The sequence below is a fragment of the Amphiura filiformis genome, chromosome 5 (genome assembly GCF_039555335.1).
Source record: "Amphiura filiformis chromosome 5, Afil_fr2py, whole genome shotgun sequence".
NCBI classification, from domain to species: domain Eukaryota; kingdom Metazoa; phylum Echinodermata; class Ophiuroidea; order Amphilepidida; family Amphiuridae; genus Amphiura; species Amphiura filiformis.
In genome coordinates, this window is record NC_092632.1 from 7,717,298 (window position 1) to 7,730,185 (window position 12,888).

Genomic DNA, 12,888 nt, shown 5'->3' on the forward strand with positions numbered 1-12,888 from the left:
TTTGTATCAAGTTTTCAAGAATGTTTTTGGAATGTTATTAAAACGTTTTTATACCCTTTATATAACCCGACATTTAAACGTTTTCTGTAAAACATTTTTGTTTGCTGAGCAGTAGATGATCAAAAAAATGTTTTTTAAGGTTATGAAAACGTTTTATACTCTTAATATACCCTTTATATAACCCGACATTTAAACGTTTCTCACAACCTTTTATAACCTTTTGCGAATGATGTCGAAAAGTTTTGTTTTTGCTGGCTAACTGCAATTTGCTTTATTGTGACGTGGCTAAGTAGAAGTGTGCTATATCTGTAATATGAAGTTTGATTGGTTTAAAGTTTTATGATTGGAAGATTCTGTGGGTGCTGGTGATTATTTTGGTACCAACATCTAGAAATGGCCAAAAAGTGAGTTAAGGCTTTTTGGTTCTGAACCCTCGATATATACGGTAGTAGGCTATAATACCCAATATAGTACTTAAAAATTAGTGGTTTTTTAGCGGGTTCGCCGTCGGACAAGTTTAGAACTGTTCAGTTCTAAACTTGTCCGACGGCGAACCCGCTCAGTTCTAAACTTGTCCGACGGCGAACCCGCTAAAAACCCACTAATTGTTATGAATTCCCGTTGTAAAAGCCTATCCCACAAATAGTACTTAAAATTAAATTTACAGAGGTTCCGGAAGATTTTAAATATTGGGGGCGGGGTGGCACCTGGCCCAATTTATTGTGGACCTATGGTACTTTTCCCATAGCCACCAAAATTATTGGAGCCGTCCCTTGAGCTCCCCTGGTTCCGGAGCCACTGACTTAGGCTTTCATCGGTGAAAGTTAGCGTGAGAACGTAATCATGGTAATTATTAAAAAGTTATAGAACTTATAGATATGCTTTAAATAAAGCGATAGTAAAATAAATATTAGTGATAATAAGTACATAATATCATACAAAATAAGTTCAAGTAAAACACCGACATATCCTACATTTTTCATTTACAAAATAGGCCCTTGTTCAGACTCTGAATTATTCATATTTGCCGAGTATTTCCAATCGCAATAGATTCTGCGAGGGCGCAGTAGTTCCCTGGGTCCAGGCTCGAGGTTGCGCCCTCACTAATACTATTGCATACATTTTGGTATACTAACAAATCCTTTTCCGTACCTTAAGGCCGCTTCATACTTTTTAGTGGATGTATATAATATTCGATGTTACATGTCTTCGTTATTTAATATATGTTTTTATTTATTTCCACCAATGTCGCATGATAACATATTATCGATTTTACGTCATCAAACATTCGTTACCGTAGCAGTTAAACATTAGGCTTACTGAAAATAGATGGGAACTTAGATAAAATAACGCGAAGATATGTTACATCGAATATTCTACGTCAAATACTCGGAGTATGTTTGACCCTGTACGCTACACAAACGATCTCATTAACCAGGACCCGGGTTCAGGACAAAGGAGTAATAGAGTGATGTTACATGACTTCAATTTGTTCTGAACAACAGACTACATTGGATGTCGTCACCCGGGTCGTCACAGTTGCGTCAAAACGGTACAACATTGCTACAGTTTTTGTCTAGGGCCTACACCACGGCATTATACGCATTAGGCCTTACGTTCAGCACTATGTTCAGTCCTTTAACTGACTTGGTGTTTGGTTCATTAGTTTGATTTAAACACTACCAACTTCTTTTTGGTGTGAAATGTGCATCTGAAAGCATTTTTGCGTTCCATTAATATATCAGCATTTCACAAGACAGAGCCGTAATATAATAAATCAAAACCACAGGACATACTGTATACGTGCAGGGATTATGTGCGCACGCAATGTGCATTCCTGACGACGTTTTCAGTTTACAAAATAATCGCAATCTGGTTACGATACATCATCTGCAACCACTTAATCCCTTTTTAGGGCACACAGCCAAATGTTCTCGCAACAGTTGCTTCAAATAGTCCTTTTCCAAGCGCAGTTGTTCTGCTTGTTCTTTCAAATCACGATTCTTCTTCTCCAATTGTTCAGAATCCTGGGGAAATTAAATAAATAAATAAATAAATAAATAAATAAATAAAAAGAAAAACAGACTGAGACACCCCGAATTTCCCCGGCCCGAACTAGACCGAAACTGGGTCGGAATATACTTTCACATTCACCGGTCCGGTCCGGTGAGCGTTAATATCCAGAATTTTGCAAATTTTACTCCCTGCCCTATGTTAAACGCGGGGAGTAAACCCTTATGTTAACCATGCTGCAGGGAGGCACAGACGGCAGTAGAAAGAGAGGAAGACCTGTAATCATAACATAATAAGACTGGACTGGCCTAGCCTTGTTCAAGGCCTTCTAAGATTCTCCCTGCTTGAACTATTTTTGGGCTCGCGTACTCTAAGTTCGATTTTCAGCATACGCACGGTCATTAATAGCCGTAATCTGTGGCCCTCACCTGCAGGGAGAAGGCTTTGAACAAGGCTGGGACTGGCCTAGACTTTCGATCAGCTCATCAGAACGACTGAAGACAGAGCTTTGGAGATCTCGTGTTTCAAGAGCCATATCAGCATGATCAGTATGTCGCCCCACGGCCTCCAAGCTATGGAACATAGATAGATGGATATTTAGATTATGTTGGTAAATGTGGCATTTAAGACAAACGACCTCTAAACCTAACACCTAACCCTAACCTCTAACCCTTGATCCTAATTTTTCATATAGCATAATTTGCAACAACAAAATCTTGCCCCGCAGGGTCTAATAAGAACGAGAAGACTCGACTATATTAAAATGTAATTGTCGTAGTTTGTGACTAAGAGAAATGTCCAACGTGTCGGATAACAGATTATGCAGTGAGAGGGGACAGCGACCCATTTGTGGCATCACATCCATATCCGAAGATCACACTGAGTACCTCCCTCGGCCGTCAATTTGGTGGTATTTTGACAAAGCACCGGCATGATTAAAAAAACTCTACCAGATTCCTAATGATGATTCCTGCTGTGGTGCTGCCCAGGTACTTTCAGTATCTGTGCAGTACCAATACAGCTAAAATTAAGTGTGTACTGTGCACGTGATTCAGATGGGTGACAATAAAAGCCCGGGGGGGGCACTAGAATTTTTTTTTGGTAGGGGTGTGCCACCGCCAGTTTCGAACTTGAGGTCTAAGGAACTGATCGGCCAGCCAAAAAGGAGGGTCTAGGGAACTGATTGGCCGGTCAAAAGGGGGGTCTTGGGAACTGATTGACTGGCCAAAAGGGGGTCTTGGGAACTGATCGGCCGCCAAAATCTGAAAAATCTCGGAAACTAAACCCGCAGGCCAAACCAGGGTTCAATTTTGTTGCGTTTTTGCCACAGATTTTTGAAGGAATCGATTTCACTTTGAATTGTGCATTAAATTATTAATCAGGAAAATCATTAATGCAAAATACCGTAAACGTTCGCCTAATGGCGCTCTGGATTTTATAGAAATGAGAGAGCGCCATCCTTGCAAAATCCCAACAGCATTAAGGATACGTGTGGTTAGAGTCTGCACGATAATGATTCAGAAACTTTCGTGACGTGATCAAACAGTTAGGTTACTTGGAGCGTGATTATAGTTGCTGTATGCGGAAAGATTATACTGCAATAACAATAGAGGTTATCCACTTTGCCTATGTGTGACTTCTAACAAAAGGTGCTGGTTCCTGTAGTATACCTCATTCAAACCAATTCAATGCACGACCTCGGAGTTACCTGCATGACTTTGGCGGGCTATTTTGAAACCGTGATGATTGCACATGCAGGTATTTCTTTTGAAAGTCCTAAACAAGGTATAGCAGTCGCTGATAGGATATGCAGATTATAGAACACGGATAACCGCTATTGATTTTGCAGTGCTTATACGCTAATCGCTGAATAACGTATAATCTGGCTCACTATAAAAACGCTCTAGGTTAATAATTACTAGAGTAGTAAATGTTTTTGTTTTGTTTTTTTTGTTTTTTTTTGGTTTTTGTGTGTGGGGGATGTGGGTCAGGTATTCTTTCTCAAAAATTTATTGTTCTTAATTTGCAGATCGATTCATACCTAACTCATTTTGGTACATCTGCCATTGTAATTTTTTTCATAGTGTGTGAATATTCTTCTGTTCAAAATTACGCTGTTTTTTTGTCTGCCCCGTTAGCTCAGTCGGCAGAGCGTGCGCCTTGAATGATACAGGGTACTGGTTCAAATCTTGATTACTGACCCTATTTTATGTGAAGAAGTGTGAATACATATTTATGTTCCCATTTTTGGAATGAATATTATGATTCGTTTTTATTATTTTTTTAAATTATTATTTTTAGATAAATAGTCACTACGAAACATGATTCCAAACGGCAATGAAAACCGCGGTGGGACCAAATTTGCTACACCTGGTACCTATCAATGCGCGGTCCATATAATGGTAATCGCCTTACACGTAAAAGTTAAATGACCAAGATAAATCCTTTGCAAATTATAATCCTCAATGTTTCATATTGTGTAACTATACAAAGTGTATTATTTACTTTTTTGATTTATTCATTATAATAGCTCAGCCGGGTTTTTTTTCTTCATTTTATTAAAAGGATTGAACCCTAGTACAGTGGAACGCTAGTAGACCAGACAACAGAGCATATCCATCAGACCACGAAGTGGTTGCGTTAACTCCGTGGTATCGGAGTCAAGCAATTTTTGTATGGCGATCATTATGATCCAGGTTCAGAACTTAATGCGTGATATAGTCCATATAATGATAATCGCTTTATACCTAACCGAAGACTGAACTATAATGAAACATCCTGGGAGCAATTTTAGACAAAAGCTTGAGATTACTAGGGCAGAGGTTATCTTTTGAATCGTTTCATTACCACTGAAGCATAGTCAAAGACACTCGAGCGAATTCAAAGACTTGTCGCTCGCGACAAAAGAATCTGGGTGCAAACATGTATAGAGAAGTCGGTACGAATTTGATATGTGAGGGTTTTATGGGTTTTATACTATTTAATAAAAACCGTCGAACTTAACAATAATAATAATAATAATTAATATTGCTTTCATATAATTTCAGGGGAGAACCCATTACACCATAGTAGTTACTCTCCATATTAATTGTTAAATACAAGAGAAACAAAGCAAACTGAAATGAAAAGAGATAAAACCAATAGAGAAACAAAGAATCGTTAAAAAAAAAGACTCAAACAAATTAAATAAATAAACAAAAAACGATAAAGACAAAATCTACAGAATAGAGAAAAAGTACCTAAACAAGATTTTAAACAAAAAGAGATACCATTTCCCCCAAATCAGAAAAAAAAACATTGACAGACATTCTAAAGCAGATCTGTCAGAAATTTCTTGGGAGACGATCTAAAGTTCCCTCTATCCTCGTCTGATACTCTGCTAACTGGGCCACTACGTAATAGGTGAATGATTACCGCATTTTCATGAATATCGTTGTTTGACCTTGGTCATAATTGAATGTGTCGATAGGTTACACACTTTAACTACACGCGCCCTTAATTTTCAGTGATGATACTGGGCTTTTACAGGGAGGGCGCTCTCTCATTTCTATAAAATCCAGAGCGCCATTAGGCGAACGTTTACGGTAGGTCTGGTTTGGCCCATTACGATGGAAACCTCAACAAAGCAAAACAGCATTCAAATCAAAATTACTAGACCCTGTAGACCTACAATCTATGCTATTAGCAGCATTACAAAAGCCCACCATAAAAACAAACCCACAAGAATTATTTTTTTCAGTGCCGAATAGAAAAACATTTAGACTACATTGAACTGTCATGCTTTACCATGAGATGATTGAGTGAAGTGTGCAGAATTTGACAGCCATTCCACTCCCGATTCTACTAGACCAGTAGATCGTAAATTACCTTTTAATTCATTGTTTATGGAGAGCTGCAAGGATGTGTACATAATTATTAGGGTACTTTTCCTCATATTTGGCAATTTTATTCCAAAAAGAGATCTCAAAATCATTTATTTCTAGCTAAATGTTCACCAGCTGGACTCTCGCGATCGGCATTGCTGCAATGTTTATTTATTATCAGTCAACCAGTGTTGCCACTACTAAAGGAGCCCAAAATCCCACCCAAAGTTCACCTTATTCCTTACAATGTGTTTCAATGGGGAAGAAATTAATGGAAAATTTCCTTTGAAGTTTTTGGGCTCGCAAAAGTAGCTTTTGGGTTTGCTTTTGGGCTTGAAATAGTAGGACAGAAAACACGTCTCTCAAGATGCCGATGAGAGCGGAAATCGATGATCTGAGGGTCTATGGAACGGCTAGAAAAATTTTGGGGCTTCAGAGCGGGCAAACAATGAATTCAGAGGGTCTAAGGAACGGCCAGTGGCTCTGAAAAAGGGGGTCGTCGCCGCGGCACATACCCGTATAGCTGGGAAATGTGAGTGCCCCCCCCCGGGAATAAAAGCTAAGGGAGTGTTCATTAATACTTTGGTAGGGGGGGCTGGTCTTCCTCAAATTTTTCCCTCGAAAACTTTTTTGACCCCCCTCGATGGACCGCTAAACTTTTTTGCCCCCCCTCTTTTGACAGACAAAACTTTTTTGACCCCCCCCCCCATTATCATATAACAAACATACTTAATAGTGTTGTTTCCAGTGGTGTGGTATCTGGGTCACATGTCATTGAAACATTCCCGTTGGGACAATTGCGCATGAAATACAAGCACAAGGAAATTTTCATTTTATACTTAATTTAGATTTGTCCCAAATCAGGGCGTTTATCTGATTTTACAGGGATAAATAAAATAGAGGATTTATTTGGAGGTTCATAGGCACATCGGCATAATTTGGATCCGTGGCTATTATGATATTGATAGTACAAATGCGCGCGAACCATGCAAAAAAATTAGCCATACTGAAGCTTGAATGGTCAAATATTGTTCAAATTGGAACTAAAATGGTTAAATATGAGATTAATTTGGCACGCAAATGTACATGTAAAGGAAGAACCTTACTCTGCCCTATGGTAAATCTACCCGTGGGCCTATCTGTACAAAATAATTTTGCAATGAGAAATAGTAAACTGAAGTGTGCAGTTTACGTGCAAAGAAATCCAATTTATTTGCATTATTTTCTTGATTTAGTTGTATTTTGATCAGATTGGTACATAATCATATATTTTTTGTACAGCCTACTTTGAAGAGATATAAAATTCTATGATAAAAAGTGCCAGTATTTCTTAGACCAACCCAGATGTTGCATGTTGCTGACCATCTTTAATGTTATATTAATTTATAGATAGTTGTACACTAAGTGCCATCATTTTTTCAAACAAAAGCATGGAAAACCAAAACTTTCCCATGTTAAAAGTGATATAGATGGTCTCAATGCGCGCGTAGCGCGTGAAAATTTTGGGTTTTGAAGAGGAAAACTTTTTTGGCCCACCCCTTTCCTACCACCTAAAACTTTTTGGTCCCCCCTCTTTTAATGTCCAAAACTTTTTTGGCCCCCCCTCCCTTTTTACCAGCCCCCCCACCAAAGTATTTCTGAACACTCCCTAATGAAGTAGATGTATATTCGCCACTTGCACGGTTCCGCCATTATGCACTACAAGCGAGGAGAGCCTCCAACTGGCAGCATACATGAAAGGAAGAATTACGTAACCTTACACAGAATGTTATATGACTGGTTCAATTCCATTCATGTATGCTGCCAGTTCGAGGCTCTCCCCCGCACATAGTGCATAATGGTGGAACCGTGCAAGTGGCGAATAGATGGGCAGCAGTGTATGGGAATCCGGATCTGGTAGTGTGCCAGTTTATTTTGTCAGCGGAGACTGCATTAAGTCCTACGTACCTGTAGAAGTCCGTTCGTGATGTGCCTTTTCTTCTCCCTGCATTTAACGGCTGCGATGCGGTTCCGCTCTCTTCTATCACGACGCTTTCTTTTCTCTGTGTCAGTTAACTTCAACAAAAAAGTTGAGGGTACACATTATTATGTATTACTTATAAGAAGTTTTGAAGGAAGTCCTCTGGAAGGAAGTTATACGAATACGAGATACTGAAATAGACATATACCGTAAAACCCCGTCTACAAGCATATAGTGTGCTTCTGATGAAATCTACATTAATCCAGTCGCCATTATGGAGTTAGAGCAAATTAATTACGGATCCAAGCATATACAAACAAGTATTATTTTAAGACCGATCTATTGTATTGGTATATTAACGCTTGCTTCGAATTAATTAAGCTTTTATAAAAAAAACACTATATTATGCCTGTAGACGGGGTTCTACGGTATATCATCAGGCTCAATGAAAGACTAAAACTCCCGGAGACATCTACATCTATGACCCCGGTGGTTGTAGCACCGCAAAGTGCAGCCAGGGGATTGAACCGGCTTTATCATGTTTATGTTCTTACTTGTCTTAGGAAATTATATCAATGGTATGGCACAAAACACCTGCCTACACCTATTGCAAAATATCATATCTATTATAGAGTTCTTCCTATTGCTGTCACATTAAGACTCTTCTGGCTGCCTGTTAGACCTATTGCAAAATAACCATTTTAGATAGTTATCCCTGCCAGGCTTATTGCGCAATATGCCGGTCTCGTTGCGCTCCGGCATTGCGCAAGTCACATGTGCGGCTAGCGGCTGAGAGACAATTGAAAGGGGAGAGGTAACAAAAATACTTAGTACATAATATCTAAAAGATCTAGAATATGACAATTCCACATCAGCATTTCATACTATATTTCACCTTGGTGAGTCAGTGACGTCAATGAGCGCGTCGTCACTGACTCGTCAATGTAAAAAAATAGTATAGAGCCTCGTACTTCAGAATAGTTGCCACACATGCACTTCCTATGTGGAGCCCTGACCTACCTGATAAGTACGCTGAAAGTCCGAAACAAGATCAAGATCACCCAAACCTTTCTGTCGACGTCTTTTGTGAATATTTTGTTTCAGATCTTCTTTCACGCTATTGATCAAATCAAAGTCATCAGTGCTGGTTCCAGAAGATGTTGAAGGTTCATCGATCATGTCGATGCTGCATCTTGGATGTGAATCTTCTTCTTCATGTGAGCAGCGTTGAGAGTCTTCCGTTACTCTCCCATCTACTAGGGTATTCTCCTCGTACGTTTGCTTCAAAACACTGGCAGGTAAGTTGTCAGCTTTGACCATTTTGCTGCGTGCCATTATCGCTTTCAGAATATTGTACGATTAATTGGTGAAATTAATTGCTCCTTTTTGTTAATGGATATTGTTGGAACTCTGTGAACTAAAGTGGAAAAAATAAAGCAATGTGTAAGTGAAAGTGATTAATCTGGGGCTAAGATGTCAGATGTAGGCCACCGATGTTTGGTAAAACTATCCTCAGTCATTAAAGAGACCACATATATTTGTGTATGCATATTGTTTTAGAAGAAGAATCGCATTTTGCTTGCATACAATGATCACCTCTTCGTGACAGTCGATTGTTCTTGTCCGTTTACCGTTCTCTCTTCAAGCCAAATGATTTCTGGGACGGATCTGTAGACAAAGAAACAAATATATAAATATATTTTATGTGTGTGGTTTTGGTGGGTGGGGTGTGTGGGTGGGGGTAGGGAGGTGTTCACCCAGGGGCGTTAAACAGCGGGGTGAGGGGGCAGCAAGCCGGGAACACACGACTGGAACCCTTTCTCCCGCACCCCCCGATAAGACCGTCTGTATGTAGCTTAATTGAAGGACTGACGGGGGGGGGTTCGTTTCGACCCCAATTTGGCGCTGCTCTCCCCTGGTGTCAGATTACCCGTTCGATTACCCCCTCGTTTGCGAATGACGGCACCACAGCAGAGCTCGAGTTAGCTGACAACGTTTTTAACGATCGGCTTATAATAGGCCCTACCCAGGATTTCCCAACTGCGCAGCAACTATTAAATCTATTCTTATTGATAATAAAAGCAAAAACATCTATCACAGTGACCATAGAACAGTATTGGTGGTATATACCGGATGAGGCTATATCGCTTTATCGGCCTGAAATGTGTGTGTGTGTGTGGGGGGGCATTTGACCTAAATTGGAAAGTGGCTGAAAAGAACAACAAATGATGGGTCATCATTTTGCCGAAATGTGAGAGACACGTCCCCCTTGTCCGCCCCCGGATTGACGCCCATGCATGCTCGGGATCGATTGTAACATCACAATCATTATTAGGTCTATGACCTAGGCCTACATAAGTAGACCCGTATGTTTCGGGCTGTAAAATTTGAGTGCAATTACCAGAAATCGCTTGCCCCAGCTTTCGTCATGACAACAAAAAATTGCCCCCTTTCGCCATGCCAAAATATCCCCCTTTCGACATCCCAGAAATTATTTTGATCCTCTTTTAGGCATACACATGCTAGAATTTGAGGAACCGCACTTCAAACACTGAAATTGTCTAATATCGTGTGATGCGACTCGCGCAACGAGCAGAAAATGTTGCATTGGGATATTTGAACGTTTTATATAACATGTTTCTACACCTTTTTAGGGCGTAATAAACGGTGCTCACATAGCCTAAATATGCGACAAAAGTCGCTATTGCCCCCCCCCTTTTTTACCTGCCAAAAAAAAAATCCCCTTTTGGCCTGGAAAAAATCTATACCCCCCCCCCCCTGTTTCAGCTTTCCCCTCCCATTCACTACTATAACTCTGATGTACACACAATTTAATATTGCACCACCTCTAATATGTGCCCACCCTGAAAAAACCCCATACCTTTTCCAGGGTCTTTGACTCTCTACAGGCCTATACGAGTCACGACCCTGGAAAATAATATGGTAGGTCTACCCCCGATTTTAATAGGGAAAACAAATTAGGCCTAAGCTTGTACATGCAAAACTAATTATAATGTTATAATTCCTAAAAAATGCTATAATTATAAGTTAATAATAACGTTTGCTTACCTGTAATATGGAGATACAGCCTGCGAGTATGTAAACGGTGTTTACCTTTTCAAAGTCACACAACTTATGAGCTGTTTTAACTATGACGTAGGCATATTCATTTTACAAAATTGCATCACACAGTGCAATACACATACGCATAAAATACGTCGACGAGTTTATGATGATAGTGCAAAATTGAAGCGCTGATCATTTTTGTATAACTGCTGCATGTTTTTAGTTATTTCGCTATCATTGTGAATCATAAAAGTATGATAATCAATTGACTTGAATTATACTATTTTACAATAATGTTATTATTTATTCACTGGGAGCGGGCAAAGTCCAAGGTTGAAATAGTAACTTCTCAGATGACATCATTTTCTAATTTATGCTGGTCATAGTTATAGCCTAAGAGTATAGCCCTCCTTTTTGAATGTACGTGCAATTGCCATAATCCGCTGGCAAAATCCATTCCATGGGGGCGTAAATAATACTGCTGTGAGAAAAAGGCGGTTCAGGACGTGGCGTACGAGGCTGACGAAACTACAAGAAAGCTCGTCCATATAAAACAGAGCTTGTTAAATTCACGCGCTATGTGCGCATTCCTTGCAGTTGGGGCATAAAAATGTCAATTTCTCTAATCTAGGGGATAAGGCTGTGGATCACGAAGTAGCGTGCCTCTCAAATGTGACTGAACTTGATCGCAGTAACATTTGACTGGGGGTATTTAGGCCTAACACATCTCATCATGCAGTTATTGTTAACTACATCATGCACACAACACAGGGGCACTCACAATAGGCAATTGAACCCTACTGGTAGCGCTGTGTTGTAGCTATAGGGGATGAACTAGTTAGCATCATATATATCAAAAAGTATAAAAGCTATGATTTTAGTACTTAATAACGCGGGAACATATATTTTTATTAAAAAGAAATCCTACCGGTATATACCATCTATCCAAACTCGCCGTGTTATTCTAATGCACATTTTGCTTCACCGGGCAGCCCTTTTTTGGTCGTATTTGGAAGATTGGTGTCATAAAACCGTCATAGGTACAAATTTAGTACTTTCTGTCAATCAATTATGGCTTATTCTCTACATGTCAATCTTTAAATAATTGGCATAGTCCTTATAATAACGGTGGTCCGCCTTGATGAGTAAATGACAGCAAACAGCTGCAAACCAGTGAAAAATACCCCAAAACTCGGTCAGTGGAGCTCCGCTCGTACATGTCAATAGCGTCATTATCGATTGGATTAGTCGTCCGTAGCGGACAATTCGGTCGCTCATTGGATCAATATTATCAGGTGGTAATAAATTTGCATTGGACAATAGATTACTATATAATGGTTTAGTACTGCATATATCGGTTTAATCTTCAATAAGCGGGTTTATGGCTGGAAAGGTCACGGTGAATTTGCCGTGGACGACACTGCACTATGTACCCAGCAAACACAAAACGTTTTACAGAAAACGTTTAAATGTCTGGTTATAAAAGGGTATAACACGTTTATAACAACATTCAAAAAAACATTTTTGAAACTTGATGCAAAACATTCTAAACAGAAAGTTATTTAGGCCTAAATGTTGACAAAATATTTTGCAAAAAAGTTTGCCCAAACATTTCAAAATAACGTTTTAAATTAACGTTTTCATTATTAACCCGACATTTAAATAAAGTTTTGAATAAACGTTTTAAGAACATTTTTGTGTTTGCTGGGTAGGTGAGAAAAGTTCTTTTTTAGTCATAGTGGGAAAAGTTTTTTTAATGATAATAGCGGGGAAAGGTTTTTTTGCTCAGTAGTGGGGCTAAGCATTTTCCTAAAAAATTCCAGCCCCCCCCCCCCCGGAAGTCAAATGCGTTCCTAAGAATTCGTAATTTTTCTACACATTATGCATGCTGTATCAGGGGATCATCAATATTTTATAATAGGCCCTATAGGGCTACAGTACAGCTTGGCTGGGGGAGGATGCATACTGGTAAATAGGTAATGGGCC

General features: G+C 39.4%; 1 protein-coding gene across 2 annotated transcripts; it reads right to left on the minus strand.

Moving 5' to 3' along the window:
* LOC140152558 (cyclic AMP-dependent transcription factor ATF-3-like) lies at positions 1-11,159 on the minus strand. Of its 2 annotated transcripts, XM_072174945.1 has the most exons (5): positions 10,906-11,158; positions 9,433-9,504; positions 8,857-9,253; positions 7,824-7,931; positions 2-2,027 (listed from the first exon to the last, which is right to left on the minus strand). In XM_072174945.1, the coding sequence occupies exons 3-5, from the start codon at positions 9,169-9,171 to the stop codon at positions 1,887-1,889; spliced, it is 564 nt and encodes a 187-aa protein (XP_072031046.1). In that variant the 5' UTR covers positions 9,172-9,253; positions 9,433-9,504; positions 10,906-11,158; the 3' UTR covers positions 2-1,886. The 2 variants fall into 2 exon arrangements, with proteins under 2 accessions (XP_072031047.1, XP_072031046.1); XM_072174946.1 differs by lacking the exon at positions 9,433-9,504 and having other exon boundaries at positions 1-2,027; positions 10,906-11,159.
* Between the last annotated feature and the right edge of the window lie 1,729 nt (positions 11,160-12,888).

Bases quoted from the DNA above. Each gene is read 5' to 3' on its own strand.
- LOC140152558 (XM_072174946.1), bottom strand. From the start codon at position 9,171: ATGGCACGCAGCAAAATGGTCAAAGCTGACAACTTACCTGCCAGTGTT. The intron at 7,932-8,856 runs GTAGGTCAGGGC...TTTTTGTTGAAG, and splicing joins ACTTTCAGCGTACTTATCAG to TTAACTGACACAGAGAAAAG. The intron at 2,028-7,823 runs GTACGTAGGACT...TAATTTCCCCAG, and splicing joins TCACGAACGGACTTCTACAG to GATTCTGAACAATTGGAGAA.